This window comes from Siniperca chuatsi, linkage group LG5 (assembly GCF_020085105.1).
Source record: "Siniperca chuatsi isolate FFG_IHB_CAS linkage group LG5, ASM2008510v1, whole genome shotgun sequence".
NCBI classification, from domain to species: domain Eukaryota; kingdom Metazoa; phylum Chordata; class Actinopteri; order Centrarchiformes; family Sinipercidae; genus Siniperca; species Siniperca chuatsi.
The window spans coordinates 23,751,696-23,778,717 of record NC_058046.1 but is presented as its reverse complement, the minus strand read 5'-3'; the positions used below and the strand labels follow the sequence as shown (position 1 = coordinate 23,778,717).

Genomic DNA, 27,022 nt, shown 5'->3' with positions numbered 1-27,022 from the left:
TGCATGTTACCACTATATTGTGGTACACTGAAATACTCTGCAGACAAATTCAATAACACATTTGATGTGTTTAAAGAAAAGTACTGTTTGTCCTCCTTACATTGGATTATTATTCTTCTGCCACTGATGTAATCTGTTCAGAGGGCACCAAGCTAAAAACGCTAAACTTACTGTAGTTACGCGCACAATCAGAAGAATTTTACAGCACATTAAGGTTGTAAAATTTTATTTGGAGAAATCTGTACATGGAGGTTTTGGCCTTCAGTGTGTTCACATATATAAGCATAATGGGGACACAGACAGGTAGCTCACTGAAGATCAAGAGAAGTGCTATCCATTACTCAAAACTGGACAGGAAGTTCAGTACAATCTGCTTCAGTTTAGCATCTGATGCCTCTGAGATCTTGCCATCAGTCCTGAAAACAAAAACAGGTCATGGCAAATTAATACTTTTTTATAAACTGTAAATACTTATGTTTAACTATAGGGAAAATTGTTCAAACATTTTGTAGCTAAGAAATTTGTCTCACCTGATTGCGGTGAGCAGGTCCTGGTGCTGGCTGAGGACGTGCTGCAGGAAAGCCTTCTCAAACTTTGTGATCTTGCTGGGCTCCATCTTGTCCAAGTGACCTCTGACACCAGCGTAGATGACTGTTACCTGCTCCTCAATGGCCATGGGAGCTGGAGGGTGGAGACAGACAAGAGTTTAATTGACCAAGTGTGCATTTTAAGACAATACCAGCTTAGCATTTCTATTTTAGTTCTTGGGAAACAGAAATTGTAACTTGAGACTCACAGTACTGTCCCTGCTTGAGCAATTCAGTGAGCCTGACACCCCTGTTAAGGAGCTGCTGGGTGGCAGCGTCCAGGTCAGAGCCAAACTGGGCGAAGGCAGCCACCTCACGGTACTGAGCCAGCTCCAGCTTCATGGTACCAGCCACCTACAGGGTACAAATAAATAAAGTGTAGAATACAGAGATTGAGAGATTGTAGCCTCTATTTGATGAAATGCAGATACTGTGAAGTCAAACTTAAAGTGTTCAGGTGATGTCTACATTTAAATATAAAACCCAGATGTTACCTGCTTCATGGCTTTGGTCTGAGCAGCAGATCCTACTCTGGACACAGACAGACCCACGTTGATAGCTGGGCGGATACCCTTGTAGAACAGCTCAGTCTCCAAGAAGATCTACAGCAAACACATGAAGATATAATATAACAGCACAGTTTTATATGGGCCAAAACACAGCCACGAATAAGAACATTGGACAAACCTGTCCGTCTGTGATAGAGATGACGTTGGTGGGGATGTAGGCTGACACATCACCGGCCTGGGTCTCGATGACGGGCAGGGCAGTGAGGGAGCCGCCGCCAAAGTTGTCGTTCATCTTGGCGGCTCTCTCCAGCAGACGGGAATGCAGGTAGAACACATCACCAGGGTAAGCCTCACGACCAGGAGGACGACGCAGCAGCAGGGACATCTGACGGTAGGCAACAGCCTGAGAGGAGGAGGAGGAGGGGATAATAAAAATGTACCCAAGGTTTCACTTGAGAATATGCAATTTCCTTATTAATATTAACTTTTGTTAACGGTAATCACGGGCAACTTTCATTAGAAAAAAAAAAAAATCAAATGCTATCATTTTAAGCTATGACAGTTTTATAGAACATTTTTTGGTTTCACTTTGAACAACAAAAACAAACCAAAACATCAATCGCAGCTCTCACCTGCTTGGACAGATCATCATAGATGATCAGGGCGTGCTTGCCATTGTCTCTGAAGTACTCTCCCATGGAGCAGCCAGAGTAAGGGGCCAGGTACTGCAGAGGAGCAGCATCAGAGGCGGTGGCAGAGACCACAATGGTGTACTTCATGGCATCGGCATCAGTCAGCCTCTTCACCAGCTGAGCCACAGTGGACCTCTTCTGTCCGATGGCGACGTAGATACAGTACAGCTTTTTCTTCTCATCAGTTCCTTCGTTGAAGCGCTTCTGGTTGATGATTGTGTCGATGGCAATGGCGGTTTTGCTGGAGAGTGAAGACATTATTTAAAAAGCATACTTAAACTTGGGGGGAAAAAAATAAATAAATTGCACCTGAGCTTTAGTTTTATAGAGTTTAATAGACGGAATGGCAGTATGTCCAAATAATCAGGAAAAATGTTTGTCTATTTCAAAGTATTTACCCGGTCTGCCTGTCACCAATGATCAGCTCACGCTGGCCTCTGCCAATAGGCACCAGGCTGTCCACAGCCTTGATTCCAGTCTGCATGGGCTCCCTCACAGAGATACGGGGGATGATACCAGGGGCCTTCAGACCCACACGCCTACGGGTACTGGAGCCCAGGGGACCCTGAGGAGAAAAAAATAAAGAAAGAAATTGCATTTAGATATAAGATTAACTGACATATCAAGAAGTGTCACCAAGCAACAATTCTATGATGTTATTTTAATCAAATCAGTAACTTGAATTTTCTGAATTGTTGATCTTAAGCCATTTATGCAACATCTACTCACGAGGAGAATTTTCTTTTGTTAATATCTGGAGAACCTGATCATTTATGAAGCCGCCCCACCACCACTGGAGGGCACTGGTTTAAAACTACTGTTTATTTTGATTAGGAAGACACTAGGTTAAACAATTAGCTGGTTATCCCAAAATATAAATATGCAGACATGGGAAATAGTATTGCTTTAATAGATACCAGTTAGGAGTCATCTGAACAATCAAAACTTAAGTTTCATCTACAGTAAGTCGATTTTCTACACAAGTTATAGTGACCTTTCCATCGATGGCATTTCCCAGAGCGTCCACCACACGGCCGAGCAGCTCCTCACCAACAGGGACATCCACAATGGCACCAGTCCTCTTCACGATGTCACCCTCCTTGATCAGCTTGTCATTACCGAACACCACAACACCAACGTTGTCAGGCTCCAAGTTCAGAGACATGCCCTGGAGGAAAGAATTTACAACTCAATTAGCAGAATGACTGTTATACTCCGATTGCTTTGGTATATTTAAAAAAAAAATAATAATAAAAAAAATAAATAAAAAAGAAGGTATAAATAAAGCTAAATTGAAGATGTTGGCAATTTAAGGTTTTGGAACATTTCACCTTTCAGTTAAAGGTTAAAAGCTACACAATGTTCTTTCAGTTTTTAAGTGATCACATCCTTTATGCACTGTGTGAAAACACTTCTATAATTACAATAAGTTATTCTTTTAGTGTAGTTTGAAAGTCAGTGTGATTAGCCTGGAAACTATACTTTTTATTAGTGTCCTTTTATACATACTTTCAGTCCAGAGGAGAACTCCACCATCTCTTCTGCCTGGACATTCCTCAGACCATACACTCTGGCAATACCATCACCAATGGACAGCACACGGCCTGTCTCCTCCAGGTCTGCAGAGGTGTCGGCTCCCAAGATCTTCTCCTCCAGGATTGAAGACACCTCGGCTGTGCCTGTGAAAGAGAAGGCATGCATGTTTTAGAAGCTTGCTTAGCCACAATAAAAACACTTTGGGGAGGTGTCATTGATCAATGTTCATTTTGAAATTATGCAACAAAATCTTAGATTGTCCCAGATTAATCAAATTAAAAACGTTAACATTTATGAAAAACTAATCTATATAAACATCTTGATATGAAACTGGATGACATTTAGGATTTTGGTTCTAATACTGAGATATCTTAAATGTTGTCTTTCACTGGAATCAATTAAATTAATTGCATACATTTTTTTGAATATAGGAGGCCACTATAGTCACATTAGTACAAAGATATTTTACTTTGAGATAAATCATCCACTATTAGCTCAGGATAAATATTGTAAAGGCTAACAAAAAGGTAGCATTACAGTATTGATTCCGGGGCAAAGATAGTGTGTTATCCTCTTTTACTACAGACACTTAATTTTTCCTCTTTGGTTCACTTCTTTGGGCAAGCTATATATTTAAGAGTGTTAACAATGGCACATATGAATACTGATGAGCTAGTTTGTCCAATATTTTTGCATAAATATGTGCATCTGTGGAACGCTAGTCTGTTGATTTGACATAGCAATTACAAACAAGCTCTGGAAACAGTATGATCAATGACCTTCATCAATTACCCTTGGGTGCTGACCTATAATGTGAAGGATTAAGTTTCTGACATGTTGTTTTTGGCTTTCTCACCTGTCTTCTGCAGCCATGGTCTGTGTGTGTGGAGGTGGTTGACCCCAACGCAGGCGGCCGGTACAGCCTTGGACACCTGATTTAATGACAGGAGGATTTGATTAAACGTTGATTTCCAATAAAAGTTCGTTTAACATATTGCAACGACAGTTAAAAATGTTGAGCTAGTGTAACGCTGTACAGCAGAGACGACATGCGCTGTCAGGCTTTCTGACCTTCAAAGCGTGGCTGAATGAGCCGTTAGCTGGTAGCTAGCATTAGCTTGCGTGCTAACTTTAGCGCTGCTCGCTGCAGGAGGAAGACGTTTTCACAAGGGCAACTTCAGCAAACACGTTTAATTCAACAATTTCAAGTTTACTAACACGAATTATTTTTCAGGACAGGTTAGTTGCGTTTAGGGCTGCATTAATAAGTCGATGACAAGTTAGCTAGCGGCCTGTGACGTTAACATTACCCTTCACGCCCAGAAGGTTCACACTGATATTAAATAAACTTGCTGCAACGTTATCATCAGATCTAGATTATTTAATTAAAATACTTACAAATCCAGCCCTTCTGGGCAGGGCTCTGGCCAAAGCTGCTGCAACTCTCACGGATAACATTTTCTTGGGTTGCTAATGACCTGTCCTCCACCACTAGCGACCTGCCTGTGACTGAGAATGTAATGGCTGAATGAACTCTTCTTCTATTTATGTGACACTGATGTTACGTGTCCTGCTTTACTGCCCCACTCTGCCACCTGCCGCCAGGGAGATGATACTGGCCGCAACAGCCGCTGCGTTTTTATTTTTATTATAATACCCCCAAAAAAGTATTTTGTTTGTTTATTTTATAATATGTACCGTGGTGGAGGAAGTATTCAGATCCTTTACTTAAGTAAAAGTGCTAACACAACACTGTAAAAATACTCTGTTTCAAGTAAAAGTATGTAAGTATAATCAGGAAAATGTACTTAAAGTACTAAAAGTAAAAGTACTCAGTACAGAAAAATGTCCCCAGTGACTGTTATATATTATATCATTAGATTATTATTACTCGTATATTAATCTAAAAGCAGGATTTTACTGTTGTAGATGGTTGAGGTGGAGCAAACTTTTTTGCTATTTTGCATCGGACTGCAACTAATGATTATTTTCATCATAGATTAATCTGCTGATTATTTTCTCCATTAATCAACTGATTGTTTGGTTTGTAAAAATTCAGAAAATTGTGAGAAATGCCGTCACAATTGAACGAAAGTGACACCTTCACAATACTTTGTTCAGTCCAACCAATACAAAATTCACCATTTTTAAAAATAAATTCAAATAATTAAAAGGAAAAGCAGCAAATCCTCACATTTGTGAAGCTGGAACCATGAAATGCTTTTGGATTAAAAAAGATAATGATTATCAGAATAGTTGCCAATTTAATTATAATTAATTTATAATAAAACATCATATTTTAAAAGCTCTTCGTGTTTTGTAGCAACAATCTTGCAAAGTAACTAGTAAATAAAGCTGTTAAATAATTGTAGTGTTGTAAAAAGTAAAATATTTCCCTCTGAGATGTAGTGGAGTAGAAGTAGAACATGGCATGAAAAGAAAAGACTCAAGTAAAGTACAAGTACCTCACATTTCAATATCATGCAGTCCAGTACAACACCACCACCCACTCCAACCTCAGTAACAAGCATAAAGTAGAAATATCACCTGTGCCAACAAAACTAGAAATTTATAAGCTTTGTTAAAGTAGAATTCATGGCAGAGCTTTTTATTATACCTAATAAAGTGACCAGTAAGTGTATACAAACAAACAAACCAAAAATAGTCCATGACAATTATTTAAACAGTAATGCAGAGAAAAAATAAAGGCAACCAAGCGGGATTGTTGATGTAGACAAATTAAAGGAATACATTGTAAAGTGTTAAAGATACAGGTTTTAAAGCCTATTTGCTATCAGAACATTCAATCATTTCGAATTCCTTTAAGAAAACAATTGGAAATTTGCATCTATGTATATGGTATTTGGGTACTAATAGAATAAACAGCACGTTATAGTAATACAGTGAGAAATCGTTACATGTGTTAACAAAAACAATAAATCCATCAAGAACTTTTCTAGTGTGAAAACAAATGTAGCAGCAGAGATTGACAAAATGAGCAATTAACATCAATGTCAGGTTTAAACCTTGTCATGTAATGCTTAATATTTGTGAACTTCCCTTATCTTATTTGTGATCAATTATTTATGGGGTAATATCCATTCTTCCAGCATATACACAGTTACATTGGGTAGAGAAAAAAAAACATGTTGTTGAAAAAGAGACCTGATTGCTCTATGATTATATTAACATATTTTCGTCATATAGGCATCAGTGGGGTTAATAGAGGGGATTTGATCATGATAACATTTGGGGGGCAGCTCGGGATATTAATAGGTTTACATTGATTACATCGATTGCCCTGAGACAGGGTATGCACTTTAAGAATTTACTTTTTAATTTGTCATACAATGCTGCCTTTTAATAAATGTTAATTTCCATAAAGCTTGTAAAGTTTTTATTGTAAAACTGAGCTAATTTTTAAGTCTATATACTGGGCCATTAAGATTAAGGACACATTGTTATTTACAGCATATGTCTTCAATTTACAGCTGCTTATATTAATATGAATATGAAGAAAACTTTTCAGTTAGATTAACAGCATACTGGCACTGTAAACCTCACATTCTACTGTAAAATATTCTAATAAATACTGCTGAAGTAAATTACGGTATGCACACCATAAAATAACGGTAAAATGCTGGCCACTACAGCTGCCAGTAGTTTCAATTTGTTGTGAGATCCAATTAGCTTATGTAACAGAGATAAATTCTCTACAAGGCACAGAAAAATAAAATTCTGACATACACTCTTCATGCATTAAAAGACAACCTTGGCCACTGAACAGTTGACTTACCTGAATAATGTTTTGGTCAAACATTTTTCTTTGTGAAAAGAGTCTTGAAAGTTTTGAATGTAGTCTTTATTATTCCACATAAAATGCTTGTATGGGCTGAAGTTATGTTTATAAATCAGTGATCATTGGGGATTAGAGAAATTAGAGAACATAAAATGTTCTGGCTCAGGATTTTTTTAAATTTTAATTCACTTTAAATGTAAGTTCAAAAGGGACACTTCACCAATTTTACAAATAAAGTTCAGTTTACACGTGAGCACTACGCCTGTAAAAATACAGCATGTCTTTTGTGGCTCTGGAGGGATATTTCCAAGATTATCTCAGCTTGGGCTTAAAACTAGAGCTCAGACAATTAGTCGATTAGCCGAATCGATTATAGTCGACTGACAGAAACTTAAGTGGCAAATATTGTGATAATCTATTGTTGTTGAATCACTTGTTTAGGACATTTTTTAAGCAAACTGATTCCAGCTTCTCAAATGGGAGGATTTGCTGTTTTATTTAATTGTAAATTTAATATCTTTGGGTTGTGGACTGTTTGTCTGATAGAAAATGCAGTTTGAAGACGTCAACTTGGGCTCTCTGAAGTTGTGATGGACATTTTTCATCATTTTATGACACTGTATAGACTAAACAATTAGATTAGATTAGATTCAACTTTATTGTCATTACACATGTACAAGTACAAGGCAATGAAATGCAGTTTAGGTCTAACCAGAAGTGCAACAAGCAAGTGCAGGATATAAAGTATGTGCATAAATGCAGGATAGAGCAGTATTGTGAAAATATTTTACAAGTGGTACTATGGACATTATATACAGATGGCATTACTGTAAACAGAAGTATACTGATGGATATGTACAGTAATGAATTGGACTGGGCAGAACAGCAGTGCAATGAATATTAAGTAGTGCAAATTATGGAAATAGTTAACAGTGCAGTAGATGGGTTATTCCAGGATTCAGTACATAGCACTGGAGTGCAAATGATGCAGTGTATGTATAAATAAATAGTCCGGTAGTGCAAATGAACATGTCGTACATGTATCAAAAACAATATTAATCAGGTAAATAACAGTCAGATTAATTGATAGACCAAATTAAAAATAATTGTTAGTTGCAGCCCAACTTGAGACTTTGAAGAAGTTGGCATTTCGGTGCAGTGAGAGAGGGGGTCCAGAGGGGGTCTAATGACAGATGCTATTCAGTTGCACTATGGGAAATGTAGGATTCAGCTTTTTTGGAGGTTGACCTGAATAAAAGTCAAGGTATCTCAGCCTTTGCTGCTTTGATTTTGACCATTCTTTTTAAAATCAGTCTCCTGTGAGTCCCCCAACTTTATCAAAGTGCAACACGGAGTACCTCTTTAAGTGTGGGGAAAAAAAAGTTAAGGCCGCCATCTTCATATGAGTTCAGGACTACTGATTTTATGTTATGTATTTTTTTTTTTTTATATTATGGTTTCGCCCTAAAAAAATTAACCAATAGCCTATTAATATCCTTACAATTAGCTATTTTTAAGTTAACCTAGAGATACCTCCAGCTTTGGTATATTATAGCGCCGCAACATCGCCCTCTTTTGCTTCGGACATAAAATGACATGTCTGCTTTTGTCAACGACAACCAAGCGAGTCAGACAGTCGTTTCGTTTGGTTTGCCTGTGGTGCTAGCCAGCCAGCAACAACCAGCCGCCTGAATGTAGATCCGCATGGGCTGCTACTACTCTATCTCTCCAAATAACCCAGCGGAATCATAAGATAAGGATCCCAGGATGGTCTTAGTGCATGTCGGATATCTGGTTCTTCCTGTATTCGGCTCAGTAAGAAACAGAGGTACGGTATTAATATTCATATCGATCCAAAACATGTGCCCTGTTTATCTTAATATTCACTGCAGCTGTTGGTTAGCTAGCTCGAGCTTAGCCGTTGGTTTAGCTCGCGTTAGCTAGCTTAAAATTAACGGTCAAATTATTCGCGAAACAGACCGCAACGCGATACCACTTTCATTTGTAACTGTTACTTATTACAGATTAATATAAACCACCGAGTAATGTAGTTTTCCGCGTGTAATTGCGCCTAATTAAACCGCCACTAAAGATAAGCTAACTGGCTCGTTGGTTTAGGCTATATCTTGGAACGGAAACATTTCTCACAAAGGATTCCACATGCACGGGGCGTGCGGTCCAAAATGTCTGATGTCAAAAACACATTCCTGTATAGACACATAACTGTTATCTTGTTAGACAATATTAACGAGATACATTTTATTCGTATAATTTTAATTCAGCAACATTATGATGCATTGTTAGACGCTATCGTGTATTTGCACTGTAAAAATACCGCAAAATAGACGTAGCCTTTCCAGCCAGTCAGCTTATCTGTGCCTGGATGATGTCATTTGAAGATCACCTTCTGCTAGCGCTCGCCGTTTTCCCACCGTGATTTCAGTAATTATTGTCCGTGTCAATTGACCAATGTACTAATCGATACATGGCCAATTTCCCGGGGAGCGTGGGCTTCCAAGCCATCAATATATCACTCGCCTTTTCTATTATTTGCTAATTAGCAATTCAGCAGCTGTTCGTTTGAAGCTGCCGGATTGCGAAAAGACCCGAGTATGCGGTCAGAGTTAAACAATGATAAAGCTACAGTGTAACATTAATTTCACAACAGTGGCGTCAGTGATTTCATTGTGCTTTTATTTCTGTTCTTATTTCCCTGTTTCATAGTATGGAGGCTGGCTCTACATTCTGCATTTATCAGATCTTTGTCGTCCCCCCCCATTGTGTAGCTAATGATCATCTGCTGCTGTGTGGTGTGGCGTGGCCTCTGCCTGTTCTCTGCATTTAGCTGTATTGTGAATCCCTTCTTCATTTCCTCTTTCCATCAGAAGACGACATTGGTATTAAAAAAAGCACCCCCTCCCAAGATGTATTCAGCCATAGACTTTCCATGTTAAGCAGACTAAAACAATAGCTAACACCTAGACCAGAGCACCTTTTTGTCTTTTTTTCTGTCAAGTTGCTGTAGCACTGAGTAAACATTGTAGCTCCTTTTTAGATATCAGTTGAATGTCATTGTGTACCTCCCATCCAGTCTTGATAGACAACATGCTGTAAATTCCTGTAAAGTGGATACATTTTGCATGATCTTAAATACTGCACTGCATTGTTGAACACCAGAATTTGGCTCATCTTCCTTCTCTTCACACAAGGTGCAATGTACATGATTTTAAAGTGACCTATAATTGGGGGGGGGAAGCATGCAAATTGGACCCATATGCATTTCATTTTTATAGTTAAACTCAGCATTTCAGCTAATGCTGTGATGTGATTACTTGAAATGACTGAAGGTACACTGCACCTGCACACAACAACCTACCATAACTGTCTCCATTTTTGTGTAATCCTTTTGTTCCCTTTGCAAATTTCAAGCTTTGAATCACACTGAATTGTCTGGGCTGTTTGTCCCTTTCTGGCAAATGAAACTAAACATTTAAGTAAGCAAAACATGCTCACTGGTGGTTCATCACTTCCCAATTTTCCCCACTAACATAAGGCCAAAATGCTATCCATTTCACAGGGATGCCTATTTTCCTGCACTGCTAAAGAGATCCTCTATTAGTAATAACGTCTTTATTGTTTGGTTGTGGTCTCTCTTTACCTTTTGTTCTGGTAATAGTACTTTCAATGCATGGTCACATTTATGATTCATAATTTTTGTTTTTTGTTTTTCTACATTGACTAGTGAAAATCCAATGTAATCTTTCTGTAGTAAAGATGTACCCTGCTGTACTGGAATCATGTGCTGTAGCCAACACGTCTGCTCATTGGATGCCGCTTTTGTTCTTTTTAACCCTATACGGAGCATGGTGGGCCTTGCCTTCAGTCTATGTTGTTTATTTTTGTTGCATGGATTTATACTATTATTACAAACAAACAAGAAAGAAAACACAAATTCCACATATACTAATATTTTTCAATAAAGAATATAGTGTTTTTCCTAACCTTCAGTGTGCTTCTTGCTGATTTCCATTTATTGTCCTCCCTCTCCCTTGTCCCTACCTGCCCCCCTCCTCCACCCCCCACCCACCTCCTCTCCCGCTGTGACAAAGATAGACAATTTCCACGCTTCCTCCATCACAGGGCCTGAATGAGTCTATCTGCTGTCATTCATGGTGATCGTTTTCACTCAGACGCTTGAAAACGCAGTGTGCTACTTTACAGTCTAGACTTGAGCCTTTGACCCACGGCAGCTAAAGTCATCTCTTGCCTGCCTGGCTACACTGATTACTTGTCAAGCTGAAAATATTGCTGGAAAGTCATTTTGCTTATCTTTCCTGGGTGTGTTTAAAATCATACTGCGTTTTTCAAGCGTACTAGTAAATGCAATGTAGACTTTGCCTATTTCCTCATGATTTAAAAAAAAAAAAAAAACAACAAAAAAAACATTCCACTGTTTACATCAGAATTCGTCATGTCTTTTGCACTGTCAAAGCAGATTAAACTCGAACCGTACTGGAATTTTGCGTCTTCTGCACAATTGCCAGATGGGCATAATGGAGCACAAACCTATCATGGCTTCTTTTGGCCAGGATTTCCTCAAAAGTTTCTAATCAAAGCTAAATTTATTATTGCAATTTCTCAGCCCTTCCATAATCAAAAAGGTGTTTTTAAGCTTAAGCACGGAATTCAAACCATATTGCACCACGGCACAAGTTAGTCTGTATTTTTCTCCCTTTTGAGTCTCTACAGCAGTCTGTTCATTGCTGTGCCAAATAGCTGTGGTTGGAGAGAGTTTAAAAAAAAAAAAGCATTCAAGCTATTTCCTTTCAACTCCTGAATGTTCACATGGGAGGACAAGTAGAGCTGTATTGAATGTGTAAGACACAAAGACACAGTAGGTTTTGGAGAAGCACAGATATATAATAATGTGAATGTATAGTCTGGTTTCATTTTTAAGAAGGAACAAATTTATTCTTTATGGTTATATAGATAGAGAGCAGTTTACTGTATATCTTATAGACAGCCAGGTACTAAAGGTTTTATTCTGAGTGCACTGACCCAGTGTCAGTTGCAGAATTTACAACAACTCAGCTGCTTTGAAGACCATATACTGGTAGATTTCATCTGTTCTGATCCATTTCGCTTGTCTGTGAATCAGAAGACCAGGAGTCGATCCAGAGGTTGGAAATGCAATTAAAGAAATGAAAGCTCGCGTTTTGTGTGCAGTACCAAAAACGGTTGTCATGCTCATGGTACTTGTGGTAACCATCATTTTCCCACCCCCACAGAAGTATTTTTCACCCTAGGTAAGAGGTAGGGCTTCATTAACATGCTATATCACACAAACACACTGACACCACATTTCACCCACAATTAATTCCAGCTGATCTCTCCCCTCTGGTGCCTGACAACTTCTCCTTATCCTCCACAGGATCCCATTTCAACCGGCAACAGCAACAGCAGCAGCACAGCCATGCTACCTCTTGCCGGCACTTCCAGTTAGGTCCTCAGGCCCCGCTGCCCATGGACTTCCCCATGCCCCACCCAGGGCAGCCACAGTCAGGCATTAACCCCCACCTGGCCCCTCCCGGCCACCAGCATGGCCCTCCGCTCCACCCGCCCCTCAACCCCCTCCCCGCTCCCCAGTTCCAGGACATCCCTGCCCCTCCCTTCCTACCTCAGGCATTACACCAGCAATACCTCCTCCAGCAGCAGATCCTCGAGGCCCAGCACCGACACATCCTGCCACCCTCCAGGTATCCACATGGGTTTGCAGGGAAAGTACAAGGGCGATGAAATACAAAATGTTAACTTTTCTGTTTCCAGTTAACCACATGGTTCAAGCTGCCCGCTGGGGGCTATAGGGATTTTATAGTGACATTACATTTAGACCATTTCTGTGTTTTCCCCAGGATGTTTTCAAATGCTTGGTTATTTGTCTTAGCAGACGCACCCCAGAGAGAGTTCCTCACCAGCCCCACAGACTGCGGCCCGGCTATGAGTTTGCGCCCCCTCTTCATGTTCCTCCTCAGCCGGTGGTGCAGCAGCCCCGCTACCTGGCTGAGGGCACAGACTGGTAAGAAATATACCTCTTATAATACAGAAATACCACAGGGGCAAACAGTCTCAGCTATTTTTTTTTATTGGTTATAAAAGTACATTGTCATGATGTAAGTTTAGATTTCATGTCAACAAAGTCTTCTTAAATTATACAAAGTAATGTAATACTTACACCACTGATAATTTAATTTGCAAGATATGTTTTGTTTGAGATCAGATTTAATGAGTTTAAGACCGAGTTGAAAAAGAGCCCAAAGCAAATCAAATCTTATTAGGCACTAAAATTGGCAATAATCACTGTATACATCTCTCAAACTCTAGGCAGAGGCAGACAATACCAACAACTTTGTTTTTTTGTTTTAGAAAAAAAAGGTTGTCATGTTGGTTTCATACCAACAGAATTATACAAAATTTAGAAGTTTTAAGGTCATTACATGTTAGGTTTTGTAATGCTGGAGAGAAACAAAGATAGAAAAGGTGAAGGGAAACATTTAATGGATGATACAAAAAGAATACAACAAATACAAAATGAATATTCAACTCAATGTGTAAAAGAAAAATGAATAAAGAATATTGAGATAGTGATTGGAAAAATGTGGAAGATACACCACACATCCACCAATTCACAAATGTGGAGGGAAATCATTTTTTTTTGTTTTCACAAATTATTTGGAAATGATATTTAACAAATATTAGGATATGAAGTCCCAATGAGTTGTATGGTCCTTTATCTTTGTAATTTCTCTGAAGAAATTGTACTAGAAAGCAATAAATACTTGATTAAGATACTTTTAATAGCAAGTAAATAAGCTATTACGTGGAATTGGGAAAAAGTAACTTTCACACACAGTTCTGAAGGCTAGTAATTGTTGAAGAAATTTTAATGGAAAAACTAACACAAATCTTGAGACTAGCAGAAACACAACTAGATGAAAAATGGGGCGAAATGACAAAATTTAAAACGGAACTACGAATGAATCCACCAAATATAAATGTATTTCCCAAATAAAATGTTTTATGGTTACTTTTATTGTTTGATGTTGCAAATCTCTTGTCAATGAAAAGCTGATTGACAAAAACATTTTTAAAAAACAACACAGCACAGGTTAATGAAGAGAAACCAATCACAAGACCAGTCCAAACATATAAGGGAAGACTTTTTTTGTCTGAAGTACCTCCACAGCCCTGTCACATCAATTCAACGGCATCGGCGTTTAACGACATCGCCATGCATTTCAACCATTTAGGCATTACTCTCAGCTAACTATTTCAATTGTTATTCTTTTACTTTTAGCTATTTCACCATTCATCTATTACTTTTAGCTATCTACTTTAATCATTCATGCGTTACTATTTCAACAGTTTATAATGGCTGTATTAGTTTCTTATAATATGTCCGTGCTGTTTATTCATTTCTTTTATCTATTATCTATTTTCACCATCTATCGACCACTTTTACCTAACTGCTTAGACTTCTCTGCCTGATTGCTAACTAGTTTTCAACACAGGGTGTTCTGGTGTTACAGCTGACTCAACATGTGGATATATTTTTTCATTCAAATCAATTTACTCTACAATCTTTCCATGTATCTCCAAGCAACTGCCGAAGTACCCCTGGTTGGGAATCACTGGCCTAAGTAAAGCCGTGGTTATGGCTTAGGCCTGTTATCAAAAGACAGTTTGCTGGAAACACTATGAAATGATGACTTGTGTGCCATTGACTGACTTGTTTTTCGGTTTCTATCTCTGTCCAGGGATCTAAGTGTAGATGCTGGGCTGCCCCCCCACCAGTATCACATCCATCCGCTGCCGCAGCACTATCAGCACTACTTGACCTCTCCTAGGATGCACCACTTCCCTAGAAACAATGCCTCAACACAAGTGGTGAGCCGCCTCTGCCTCAGTACAATCAATCATGTTTATCTCTGTGAACTCCCAGCGATTCTCCTCTGGATTTCTGAGATTAATCTCGATACCCAGCAACCGGGGGATGACCTGTGTTCCTGGGTTTTTTTCTGATTTCTGCTGCAGAGCTGACGCTAGCTTCTTTTATTTGTCATCTTCCAGGTTGTCCATGAGATCAGAAACTACCCATATCCCCAGCTGCACTTGCTGGCTCTGCAGAGTCTCAACCCCTCCCGCCACGCGTCTGCTGTTAGAGAGAGCTACGAGGTCTGTGCTGCTACTTCCTCTCTCTCTCCTCAGCAGACACACCAGTCTCCACCAATGTATCATTGTTTTCTCTGTGACCAATGCTCTGGACAGGCTGGAGTGTGCAACTGATTTTCTTATTTCCAATTACTCCGGGTTCCAGATGCCTCAAATGGTCCATCTGCCTTTGATTGCATGACGTTTGTTTTCATTTGAACAAGATCTAATTGTTCTCTGAGAGGCTGTTTCCTGTTCCTTGAAGCACCAATTATTTTATCAAAGTGTTCTACACTTTAATGTATTTTGCATTTGAATATTTTGTTATACAAATGTTAATTTTGTTTATCTTGACAGGCAAATACAGAAATGCCCTTTGTCAGACTTTAAACTGTTACTAAAATAATTAAAAGACCATATGTCCATATGTTGTTTCCTATGTAGGAGCTTCTGCAGCTGGAGGACAGACTGGGCAGTGTAAACCGTGGAGCGGTCCAAACCACCATAGAGAGATTCACCTTCCCCCATAAGTACAAAAAGGTAAACTGGTTGGCTTTTTACTTGCTAGTTGAGCGATGGATCTTTTTGATGTGGTCTGGTACAGACGAAGCATTGAGCAAGAAATAAGTTGAGCTGGATGTGAAAGACAGGAATGGAAAAGGGCAGCACTCGGTCGAAAGGATCAAAGAGTTGAAGAGGATAGTGGAAAGAGGGTCACGACTCTTGCAGTAGTTCAAAGGTCAAACTAATTTCCATTAGCAGATTAGTGAGACAGGTCGGCATTGTGCACAATTCGAGGCGAGGGATGACTCATCCAGCTGTCTGCAGATATGTACGTGGAATGAATTTTAAAAAACGTCTACACTGAATATGACCCAAATACTCTGGAAAGAGTGTCAGATCATTTGGTACATTGTGAGTGAGAAGAAGTAATTGAGTCGTCTCCATCTTTTTCTGGGAAACATGATGAGGTGACTCTTTCCTTCTTGTCTGGGCTGACTCAGAGACACCCGTGGCACTAACATAACAGCTCCTTACACGCGGCTGCACGACACACTTTAATAATTAAATTCTCTCTGCAGAGAATACCACAGGACCTGAAGATGTGTCTGGATGATGAAGAGCTGGACACCGATGAAAAGTGCACCATCTGTCTGTCAATGTTGGAGGATGGAGAGGATGTCAGGTACAACTATATGCTCATCTTTGGTGTTTTTAAAGGGGAAAATGCTGGATATGCAGATGTGAACATAAGATGTGCATACAATTTGTTGTCTCCTGGGGGATACATTGTTTTACTTGTCCTGGTCCTCAGTTACATGCAGCTTTTAGCAATTCTGAAGTATGAGTATGGCAGTGTCAGTCTGTCAATCCACCACTCTAGTCCAGACTGAAATATCTCAACAATTATTGAATTGATTTACATGAAATGTAGTACAGATATTCATGGTCCCCAGAGGATGAATCCTACTGGCTTTGGTAATCCCTGACTGTACCTCTAGCGCCACCAGCAGGTTGACATTTGTGGTTTTGAGTGAAATGTCTGGACAACTATTGGATTGATTGTCATGAAATATGGTACAGACATATATATCCCCCTCAGGATGAATTGTAATAACTTTGTTCATAACCTGACTTTTATACCGTGCCACCATCAGGTCAAAATTTCAATTTGTCCAATACTTTGGTTTCTGACTAAATACCTGCAAAAATTATCAAGGTAACACGCTAAACTAAAATGGTGAACATGGCATAAACATTATACCTGCTTAACATCAGCATGTTAGCATTGTCATTTTGAGTATGCTGACGTTAGCATTTAGCTCAAAGCACTGCTGTGCCTGATTACAGCTCAGATACATCCGACTTGGCACTTAAAAATACTCAAGTGCCTGAAATCCAAACAAATATGGATGCCTCACATCAGCCAAAGATGGTTGTTCAGTGTGATTAAACCCAAATTTAATGCATATGGTGTTATATTGTCAATATTGTCATTGTATTTTAATCCTCACATGGCCAACTTTGTAATCATACAACCGTTAACATGGGAATCTTTCCCATCTCTATCATCCCTCCCATATGGCGCGAATGAGGCATTAGTCTTGTTCTCCAAAAGAGGATTATTTTGGTGATTTTGTTGGCAATACTTACTCTCATGTTTCTTGCCTGGTGAGGTTTTAGATTGGCTTGAACGTTCTTGAGACAGACATTAGGGATTGTCTCATTTGTCCATAATATTTGTTTTTACATCCAACCTCTACAATGCAGTGGACTTTGGAGTGCTGTGACCAAAATTGACTCTTAATGTTGTTTGGGGAAAGCTGGTTGAGGTCTTGTGTCTCCCCCAGACAAGTTTCCCTGCTGGTTAGACCTCAGAGAAATGTCTTTATGTTTCTTAATTTATATATATTCACAGTGCTTTCCTTCAGAATGGATACACAGTCAGAGTCTAAGCAGTTTTTAACCCTAAATTGGTTTTGTCACATATGTTCAAAGCATCAGGTTTGAAAACCCTATCACAGGCTTTCTTCCAGCACGTCATCTTGAAAATACCGCAGGAAGGCAACATCAGCATTTCAGAAAATCTTATGATGTGTGTCCAGTGTTGTCATCTGTCTAACTGACAAAGTGACAGAGGAAGTTATTTTACTCTGTAAAAAAGAAAAGAGAGGAAAGAAGAACAAAGTAGGTGAAAACTTCTGATTTTCTAAGGTCGTGAGTATCTGGTTGTGTTTAAAGAAGAAAATGGAGCTGTGTCAGGCTTTTAGTTCTGAGTCACAAGCTTAAGGTTAGAGCAGACAACTGTGAGAAGACCATACGCCTTTGGTTCTGTTCACACTTAGCATTAAAATGCTTGTTGGGTGATTCCATAAAAGTGGACAGCTCTAAATACACGATTGCATCCTAAAACACACAGAAATCCTTCTTATAACTGTACTATAAAGCACAAATGTGGATTTTTAGTAGCAGTCGCAGTTTCCCCACAAATGAAATCAAAATTTGAGGTCACTTGAGACGCATTCTGATGTCAAATGTGAACCACAGTCAGATAACTGGATCTGTTCTAAACACAGTCTGGATGTTGGGCATGACAGGACGCAGGAATCACATGCACATTGAAGATTTAAAGGCCTTTAACTTGGTATAACTAAGCAGAGTAACCACAGCTGTTTCATCCAGCTGTTAGAACTCTTTTTTTTTTTTTTTTTCGGTTTGGTTTACTGATAACATTATAATGTATTTATAAAATACAACATCTCAGACATTTTCAGAGACAGAACGATAAAGTCCTTGACTTATTTCCATCGTTGTCACTGGTCCAATAAGCATCAAATGTCGTGATGTTCTGATTGGACTGTTGATCAGATAACAAGCAGAGATATTTATTTAATATTATTCTATATATGACAAAGAAAAGCAGCAAATCCTCAGGTTGGAGAAGCTGTAACCAGAGATTGTTTGGCATGTTTGCTTGAAAAATGACTGAAACGATACCTTGATTATCAAAATACTTACGGATTAATTAATTCAGATAATCAACTAATCGTTAAAGCTCTAGGGCAGACGTGGTAAAAGTATCGAAGACACCAAAAAAGAGCGCTTCATTAAACAGTTGTATGACAAAGATCAAGATGCAAATATCAATGAATTACAAAGACATACAATCTTAGAGATTGTATCGTAATTTTAGAAATTGTATTGTAAACAAAAGACTCGTCGCTTTCTAGTGGAAATTGTGTAGCTCCACATTTGATGAATTTGATTTTTTTTCAGATAAACTGAAGAATTAAGTGTTCATTTATTGGTAGAGAAAATTCTCCTACTTCTTAAGCTAAATAAAGCATTTAAAAAACTATTGGATTATCTGAAAAATGCATCATCACAAAGCTGAAAACAGCTGTTTTTCTTCACTTATGAAAAGACATGTTTTTTAAAGGACAACGATTAAATGTTGCTGAACATTTTCTTGACGTTAAGTCCTACATTTATTTTAAAATCCTGACCGTGTCTCTTCTGTGTCTGTAGGAGATTACCCTGCATGCACCTCTTCCACCAGGCGTGTGTGGACCAGTGGCTGGCCACCAGCAGGAAGTGCCCCATCTGCAGAGTGGACATTGAGACCCAACTGACCCCCGACAGTTGATAGCTCCTGTCGACTCCTGCAGCTTTGGATCTGGTCTCTGTTAATTCTCCATTGCCTCCATCTCGGGGAAGCGCTGCCAAACACCCCTCTTCCCCTCTGCATCAACGAGCCTGCCTTCTGAGACAGCTGTGACAGAGGGATCAACAAAGCACACTCACATACAACACAACGAGGGATGGGGGTTGATGCATAGATAGGTTGCTGGACTGAAGGTTGGTAGAATGGACTTGCTGGATGTAAAAGGTAGGAGCGTACACGTATGGACAGATGTGCTGAGGCTTCACACGATTCTGTCAGATTGTGTACCCTGTGTACATTTCTCCATACAGCCACCAAGAGAGGACACTGACTACCAACCTCCCCAGCTCAGTGTGGTGTATTAAGGCCATTTCTCTGCCACTACATCTAAACCCTCTCCCCCAGGCCTGTGAAAAATCCTTTAAGCTGCACTCTGCCCAAGCCCTCAGCACATCTGTACAGAACATTATCAAATGATTAGCATGAGGTTGTTTGGTGTGAACTCTTGTAGCTGAACGCTTGTGGTGTAATGGAGTATAGTACTGAAAAAGTATTTACAGAGTAACAGTGTTGTGTAGCAAGCAAAAGCCTTTTGAGAAATATGTGTGTGAAAAATAAACCTTCAGAGAGGGTGACTACAGCTCTAACAAGGAGAATATTCAGTGTGTTAAATCATAGACAATGAGGAAAGAGCTAGTTGTGAAAAAAGGCCAAAAATCCCTCTTTCTTGTCTAACATGGTTTTTGGATTTACAGTTAGTAGATGCCATCGGAGTTGATGCTAAACCCGCTAACTGCAGGCATGGCTTCCAGTGATCTGTGTAGTGTCGTAGTCGGGCCTCTATAATCTAGAGCAGAGGCCTCAGATGTGCATGCTGTATGGCAGGCTTGGGCTGTGTCGTTAATATTGTGGAGCAGTAGAAACAGGGACTGTGTCTGTGCATGTAAACCGTATACTATGACGATCCCACTCATTCATAGAGGAGGACAAGAATGCACCTAATATACCCCTCCCCTCCTTCCTACACCCCCTCCCCCACTCATCCCGAGTAGACCAAAGTTGCCCTTAGACACCGATCTCAGACCAATGTAGCATTTCTCTCCTGATGTTCGAGGTTAGGATTCAAAGAGCTGCTAGTGGATCCGTGTCTAACTGCAACTACTCTCTGTTGCCTCGCTCATGGCATGATCATGACATGAGAGGCTGGCATGGGCTTGAGGATGCAGTGCCTGAGTCTTGCCATCAGAGTGAGTAAAATCGGACATTTGTATTACCAGAACCTTATTGCCTATCGGAACAAGCACACGTGATTTCTATATACAGTGAATCGCCTCTGTTGTGTATCGGCTCCTTTTCACTTCAATCTAAGTTGCTCCCACTGTTTGATAAAAAGACTGTCTGGTGTTACAGGGAAAATACAAACTAGTTTGCCTGTGATATGTGCTAGAATGTGTATGATTGTCCCCCTTCCCCCCCTCCCCCATGGTAGTAGTGTATGGTATTGCTAGAACAACTGTGATACGTTCAGTGATATAAGCCGTTTTCTCTATATCATGCATGAACCATGTCGGCGTAGTTCACTTGAAGGAGGGTGAAAGGGAGAAAAAGCCATCCATTTGAAAAATACCAAACAATTGTTCTTAACATTAATTATCATTTCAGCTGTCTTTTTTTTTCTGCCATTTGTTTATTTTCCCTTATTACTTGTAATTTTTTTTTTTTTGCGCTCACATGCCAATCTGGACATGGTACTAATATGCCGAGTCCTTGTCCATTTTAACCATAGTGAAGAAAAAGCTGCAATGCTGCAAAAACATATTTATTGTTGTTATAATGTAGCTTGTGTTTTGTAAATGCACTATAATATGGAGTTGCCTGATTTTTGGTTTGGTGGTGTGGGTTCTTGTCCTAGATTTTGTGTTTCTATTCAGTTACAAGTATTTTCATGCTTCCTTGTGTATTATTGGAGGGTAACTTGACTGTTTGTGTTGCGTTTTTTTTTTCTTTTTGTATGAAACCTCCATCCAAAAAACTACAGATGGATGAAAATGGAGGTTTGCTAGTTCACATAGAATGCTGTGATTAAAGATGCCTTAAGTATTTAACAATCATTATTTATTACTAACTGTAGCTAGCTAGCTATCGTGGTGGAATATTTAATGTCTCTATCTCATAACTTTGCAATTTAATCAATATATTTATTTAAAATAACACAAAATATTAAAAAAAGAATACCTCATTATGCATTGGTCGGTGGGGATGCTTTTGCATGCCGTCTGTGTTTTCTTTTTCAAAGGAGAAAAAAAGAAACTTGTTGAACAATTGACTTGCGGTGGGGGTTTCCCAACACATTTTCTAGCCAGCATGGTGCTGTTGATCTGGATTACATTCCATTTATGTCACCTCTTAATTTTACTTAAAATTTTTGTGTTTTAAATATCGTCCCTGCTTTGATCTAAAGCAGATGACGGGGGTACAGCCCCCTTTTTGGCTCCACAATTAGCTTGCTTTTGTTATATGATACTGCTTTGTTTCCCATAGTCATATTTTGGGTTAATTTGTGATATTTGTTTTTGTTTTATTTTGACCATATTCATGATATTCCATCATATCTGGATCTCAATTTAGTGCTTATTATTTTAGGACCTACATAATGAGCTGTATTATTTGTTCTTATGTATTGCTGGCAACCGCTTTGTGTGGGATTTTTGGAAAGTATCTAACATGCTAACTTGAGCCATTGGTTTTATTGAGCAAATTTCTGGTGTACTGTGGTTATACAATATAGATAGCGTCTTTTACACCTGGGTATAATAAGCTAACTACGTTTTCGGTGTGCATTTCTTATTAATACTCTACTAATCTTGCAAATTATTATAACATGTATTGGATTGGAATGACGCTGGCTGGTCTTACTCTTATTTCATTTCGTGCTCTCACTGGCCTTACCCCATGTCCTCCACAGTGTACCCCATTACTCCAGAGCGGACTGGACAGTAGCCATAGTATTAACTCAAGCTGATGAACCGGAATGAACAGTAGAACTTAAAGCACAAGCTTTTTAATGCATGTCCTTCTCAGGTTTTCCTATGTGTATGTGGGAGTAGCTCTGTAGATGTGTTTAATATGATGCTGTACCTTCTTGAATATTTCAGATGTTTCTTTGCTGCTGAAAAAAATGTTGATTATTAACCTGCCAGTGAAAAAGGGAAGTGGCCATCTTTGTACAACACACTGCTGTTTTGCTGTAACCGCGCAATGTTTTATGATCTTGAGTATTTTATAGAAAAGTAGAAGTATGTATCAATAATAAGAAAGCAATAGCTAAATCATAATGAAGAATAACATGATCAGTGAATATTGTGGAAAATCTTTAGATTCACTCTGGGTGGATTTTGTACTGTATTTATTACTAATGATGATGCAAAAAGTTGCATAGCTTAACCCAAACTGTTCTGTCTCTTTTTTATTTATTGTCTTGTATATGATCTTTTTGTATGTGTTTTTCAAATAAACTGCCTAAAATGCTGAGAACTAATCTAATTTGTGGTGTTATATGGTGTCCTTTTATAATCATTTACTATAAAAATACTCAGCTAAAGCAACATTTATAGAATTGTCAACAGTTTGAATTACGCTAATACTGGCCAATATCTATTTCCTCACAAAGCTCGTCTAACATGCAGTTAAAAAAAATAAATAAATAAGTGACCAAAAAGTCTCTAAAGGAATGCTCACCCACTCTTTGTTTCATGCATCCTCGTCCTTAATATCTGGGGTAGAGTACTCGCAGAATCTGGCCATCGGCCTTATGAGGGTCCAGCCACTTTCCACACTGGAAGATGGTTGTCACTGAGTTGGCTGTGTTGGTCACCTCGACACACTCTAAATACCACCCAGAGTTGGAGCTGCTGTTGTCGTGCTCCACTTTGACCCTCAGCAGCTCCCCGAGGTCCAGCATCTCCAGAACAAAGCGGTCAGTTCGCCCACGCTCGAAAAGGTTGTGGAACTTCTGCCGCAGATGATGCTTGCCTGAGTCACCGTTGACGCCATAGATGGTGATGAAAACGTTGGCGTCTGTGCCAGCCCCTTTTACGTCCCCAGTGATGACGATGATTTCATACTTGACAGGGACCAGTTTGCGGACTTTGCTCGTGAAGCTCTCAATGGACTTAAAGCACTCAAATGTCAGGAATTGGTCCTTTTTGGCTGCCAGGGGGATTTGTGCATCACAGTGGAAGAAATACCTTAACAGGAGGGAAGGTTTGGAGTCACATCAACACCATCAATGTGACATTTTATATAACATAATGTAGGATGTAGGATGTAAGTGTAGGAGATTCCACTCACTTATTTCCCAGCTCCCTTTCTGTCACCACCACCTCCATAACATGCCAGAAAGCTTCATTCTTCACCTTCTTCCCGTCTTTCGTTATGTGGCCGAGGCAGATGCTGGCAATCTCCCCCACGTGCTTGGACGAGAACTCAAACGTGTCAGTGGCACCGCTGTGAAAGGGCAAACAAAAAAAAGTTACAACTACAAACAGAGTTTGTGCAGGGTTTGATTCTGAACAGTGAACAGTTCAATTCACTTGTCTGCCAGAGAGTTTTTCTTTTGTGCGTCTCAAGGGATTAGCTCTCCTGAGAGCAGAGACTTGGAGAACAGAAAGTGAAGCTACAAGATAAAAGAGGGTAGAAAAACAAAACATGTGAAAGAAAGGAGATTATGTAAGGCCATATAATAAGGTTTTACCGTGAGCCGAGGCACCTAGACACTCTTTGAAGACCTACCATAAGAACTTCTTTTTCTTATTCTCCAGAACAAACTCCTTGGAACGGGCTTTCCTTCCTTCCAACACGATCCAGGCGTTTTCCGTGGTGGAGGCATCGTCTGTGTTAGCAGTTGTTGTGGCAATTTCATATTCTGTGGTAATGCAGAGAGATAGAGATTGTTACACTACAATCATTTCACATCTGGCAAATGGTTGTAATTAGCTGTCGTTCATCTCCGACAATTAGAGAGCTTGTAATTATGCCCAGAGTCTTCCATTTTTACTAACTGGTTTTGTCACTGAGGTCTATAGAGTTGTTGTTGGCACAGGCCAGCTCTCTCATTAGCTGCCCGTCGTCTTCATTTTTAGCCAACCAGCGGTCGCAGGGGAACCTGAAGGTCTGATCCATTGTCTCATCTTTCACGTCAATGTACTCCAGGTGCCAACCAGGAGCAGGGCCTGTTTACATCAAGAGCAACAAAGCCCCTTATGGGTTTATCTTTTCAAGTTTTTTTAAAGCAACAATGTGTATTTTTCTATGTATGGTCTCAGACAGGTAAAACCACCCTTAAACCTACCGAGACTGTACACAAACAACCCTTGAAAGTCTAAAACAAAAAGCCAAATCATCCCATCACTGTAACAAATCATCAAAATCATGTTAATTCTGCTGTTTCAGAGAACAAAGATCCCACTAGTTGCGGTCTGTTAAGCTGTTCTGACACCCAGCATCCTTTCATCCTCACCTTTGTTATCATGCCACACTCGGACCTTGGAGAGTTCGCCCAGACTGAGCATGTCAGGGAATCTGAACACATCTTTCATTTTTCGCTCAAACTTGTTCCTGTTGGTGCTCTCCTTCAGAGGCAGCACGCCAGTGTCCCCGTACTCCCCAAACACCATCACAAACACATTGGCATCTGTGCCGGCACCTAAAATATCAGAGGGATTAAACTGATGAAAACAGATCTTTATATTTGCCTAATAATGTCGCATGGATGCTAATATGACATGGATGTCTCATGGTAAGTAATCGGTGGTAAAATACATGTGCAACTTTAATTCTCTGTGGCCTTACATGTAATACTGTATATAAATACTGTGCTTCATTTAGGCATATTTTTGTTTATGTAAAATGCTCAAAAAAGACTAAAACTCAGTTTCTTCTTTATCCTTTATTTTAGAAATCAAACAAGCAAAGTGAGTATATTTCAGTGGTTCCAACCTGGGACTCAGGACCCTTTAAAGGGGGTCACAAGACAAATCTGAAGGGTCAAGAAATGACAGAAAAGCAGAAAAAACATGCTGCATCAAAATATACTTATTTTTTTTAGACTTTCCTCTAATCTTTGTTTTTTGTGAAGTACAGGATATTTTTACCTCTGAAAATTATTTAAACAAAACATGGAATAAAAATTACTTATTGGTGTTACTGGTCATGTTCACATTGGTCAACTAGACACAAGCTGTAAAGGTTGGGAACTACTGGTTTATTTCATTCAGATGCATGACTCACACGTACTGAAATAATAAAAAAAATCAAGTTTCTCAATCAAGTCAAGAGTCAGTAATGTGTATTTAACAGCTGACATGTTTTCCATAATTATTTGAATTAGAAATATCTTAAAAACAACAACACATAGGTATGTGAGTATATCCTTTGATAGTTGAGGCCATCACTTGACTATACTGTACAAAACTCATGTGACCCACCTCTGACATCGCTGGTCTGGACTTGGATGATGTAGGTTGTTTTCTCCACCATCTCCTCCTCATCCACCACAGCTGCCAGCTCACACGCCTTCGTCCTCTTTGGCCCCTTTGTCTTTGACAGCCAGTTCTCGTAGGTAAACAGATACAGCTCCTCTGTGGTCAGGTTCCGCATCAGGATCTTAAAGCATTTATTGAGACATTCATTGACCACATCTCAGGTGTTGCAAATGTTCAAATGTAAAAGTTACACGTTTTCTTGGTAAATATCATTGTTTAGTTGCAGCAGAAGATATGACAGAAACACAGATCAACATTAGTGGTTTTAAGGGTTGAATGATTTCAGGAAAACATCTAATTGTCTGACCAATATTGCGATTTATCTTGTTTCTACATGAATAGAATCAGATAAAATAATATAGCTACTTTTTGCATTTTGCCAGCTGAATCAGTCATTTTTTTGTCAAAATTGCGATTTGAAATGGTGCAATTTTCAAATCGCAAAAGCCACAATTTTAAATAGAACATTGTCAGACTCACAATGGACAGATAAAAAAAAGGAGAACCAGCGATATCGCCTTTTTTATTCAACGGATTCTACTTTCTTGTCAAAACCTGGCGCCTACATTACCCACAATTGCCCACAACTTGACTATTGACAGTTCAGTCAGACATTCGAGTGTGTTATGCTACTAGCGACTAATGTAGCTTCAAGCCGCTAGCCACAAGCAGAAATGAGGAGCGGGCTACAGAGGTCTGGTGAGCTTAATTCTTTCTAACACTACACCTCTAGGTTATTTTCGTTTCAAACGCGTAGTCTTCACCCCAACTGATGCTGACTCAAGTGACATCACTTGAAGCAATTTATCAGATTTCCCTCTGGAGCCACAAAAAGCTTTATATAGCTTTGTTTCACATATGCAGTAGTACTGTAAAAAGACTTTAATGTGTAAACGTGGCTTCCCCCTTAACAAGCTGTAGCAAGTGAAACCATTTGATTTCACAGACTAATTAAAACTGGCCAGTGCAATAACAGCTTCTGTG

The 27,022-nt window shown here is 39.3% G+C and overlaps 3 protein-coding genes across 4 annotated transcripts in view; 1 reads left to right on the top strand and 2 right to left on the bottom strand.

Moving 5' to 3' along the window:
- Nucleotides 1-209: 209 nt before the first annotated feature.
- On the bottom strand, nt 210-4,877 carry LOC122876913 (ATP synthase subunit alpha, mitochondrial-like). Its single transcript, XM_044197849.1, has 11 exons — nt 4,723-4,877; nt 4,181-4,256; nt 3,298-3,467; nt 2,783-2,956; nt 2,187-2,353; nt 1,729-2,029; nt 1,275-1,499; nt 1,082-1,189; nt 797-941; nt 531-681; nt 210-416 (listed from the first exon to the last, which is right to left on the bottom strand). The coding sequence occupies exons 1-11, from the start codon at nt 4,780-4,782 to the stop codon at nt 338-340; spliced, it is 1,656 nt and encodes a 551-aa protein (XP_044053784.1). The 5' UTR covers nt 4,783-4,877; the 3' UTR covers nt 210-337.
- A 3,782-nt stretch (nt 4,878-8,659) lies between these two features.
- rnf165b (ring finger protein 165b) lies at nt 8,660-23,034 on the top strand. Of its 2 annotated transcripts, none has more exons than XM_044197846.1 (8): nt 8,660-8,951; nt 12,555-12,879; nt 13,068-13,199; nt 14,938-15,067; nt 15,251-15,355; nt 15,776-15,871; nt 16,414-16,517; nt 19,361-23,034. In XM_044197846.1, exons 1-8 carry the CDS (start codon nt 8,891-8,893, stop codon nt 19,476-19,478), a joined length of 1,071 nt encoding a protein of 356 aa, XP_044053781.1. In that variant the 5' UTR covers nt 8,660-8,890; the 3' UTR covers nt 19,479-23,034. The 2 variants fall into 2 exon arrangements, with proteins under 2 accessions (XP_044053781.1, XP_044053782.1); XM_044197847.1 differs by having other exon boundaries at nt 8,667-8,951; nt 13,071-13,199.
- The window catches only part of loxhd1b (lipoxygenase homology PLAT domains 1b), a 27,838-nt gene continuing 22,300 nt past the window's right edge, over nt 21,485-27,022 (bottom strand). The window contains exons 38-43 of the mRNA XM_044197848.1: nt 25,982-26,159; nt 25,015-25,200; nt 24,557-24,727; nt 24,288-24,420; nt 23,847-24,002; nt 21,485-23,743 (exon numbers count right to left, since the gene is read on the bottom strand). Of these exons, the coding sequence (XP_044053783.1) occupies nt 23,263-23,743; nt 23,847-24,002; nt 24,288-24,420; nt 24,557-24,727; nt 25,015-25,200; nt 25,982-26,159 (1,305 nt within the window). The 3' untranslated portion in view covers nt 21,485-23,262. The remainder of the gene's footprint in view (nt 23,744-23,846; nt 24,003-24,287; nt 24,421-24,556; nt 24,728-25,014; nt 25,201-25,981; nt 26,160-27,022) is intronic.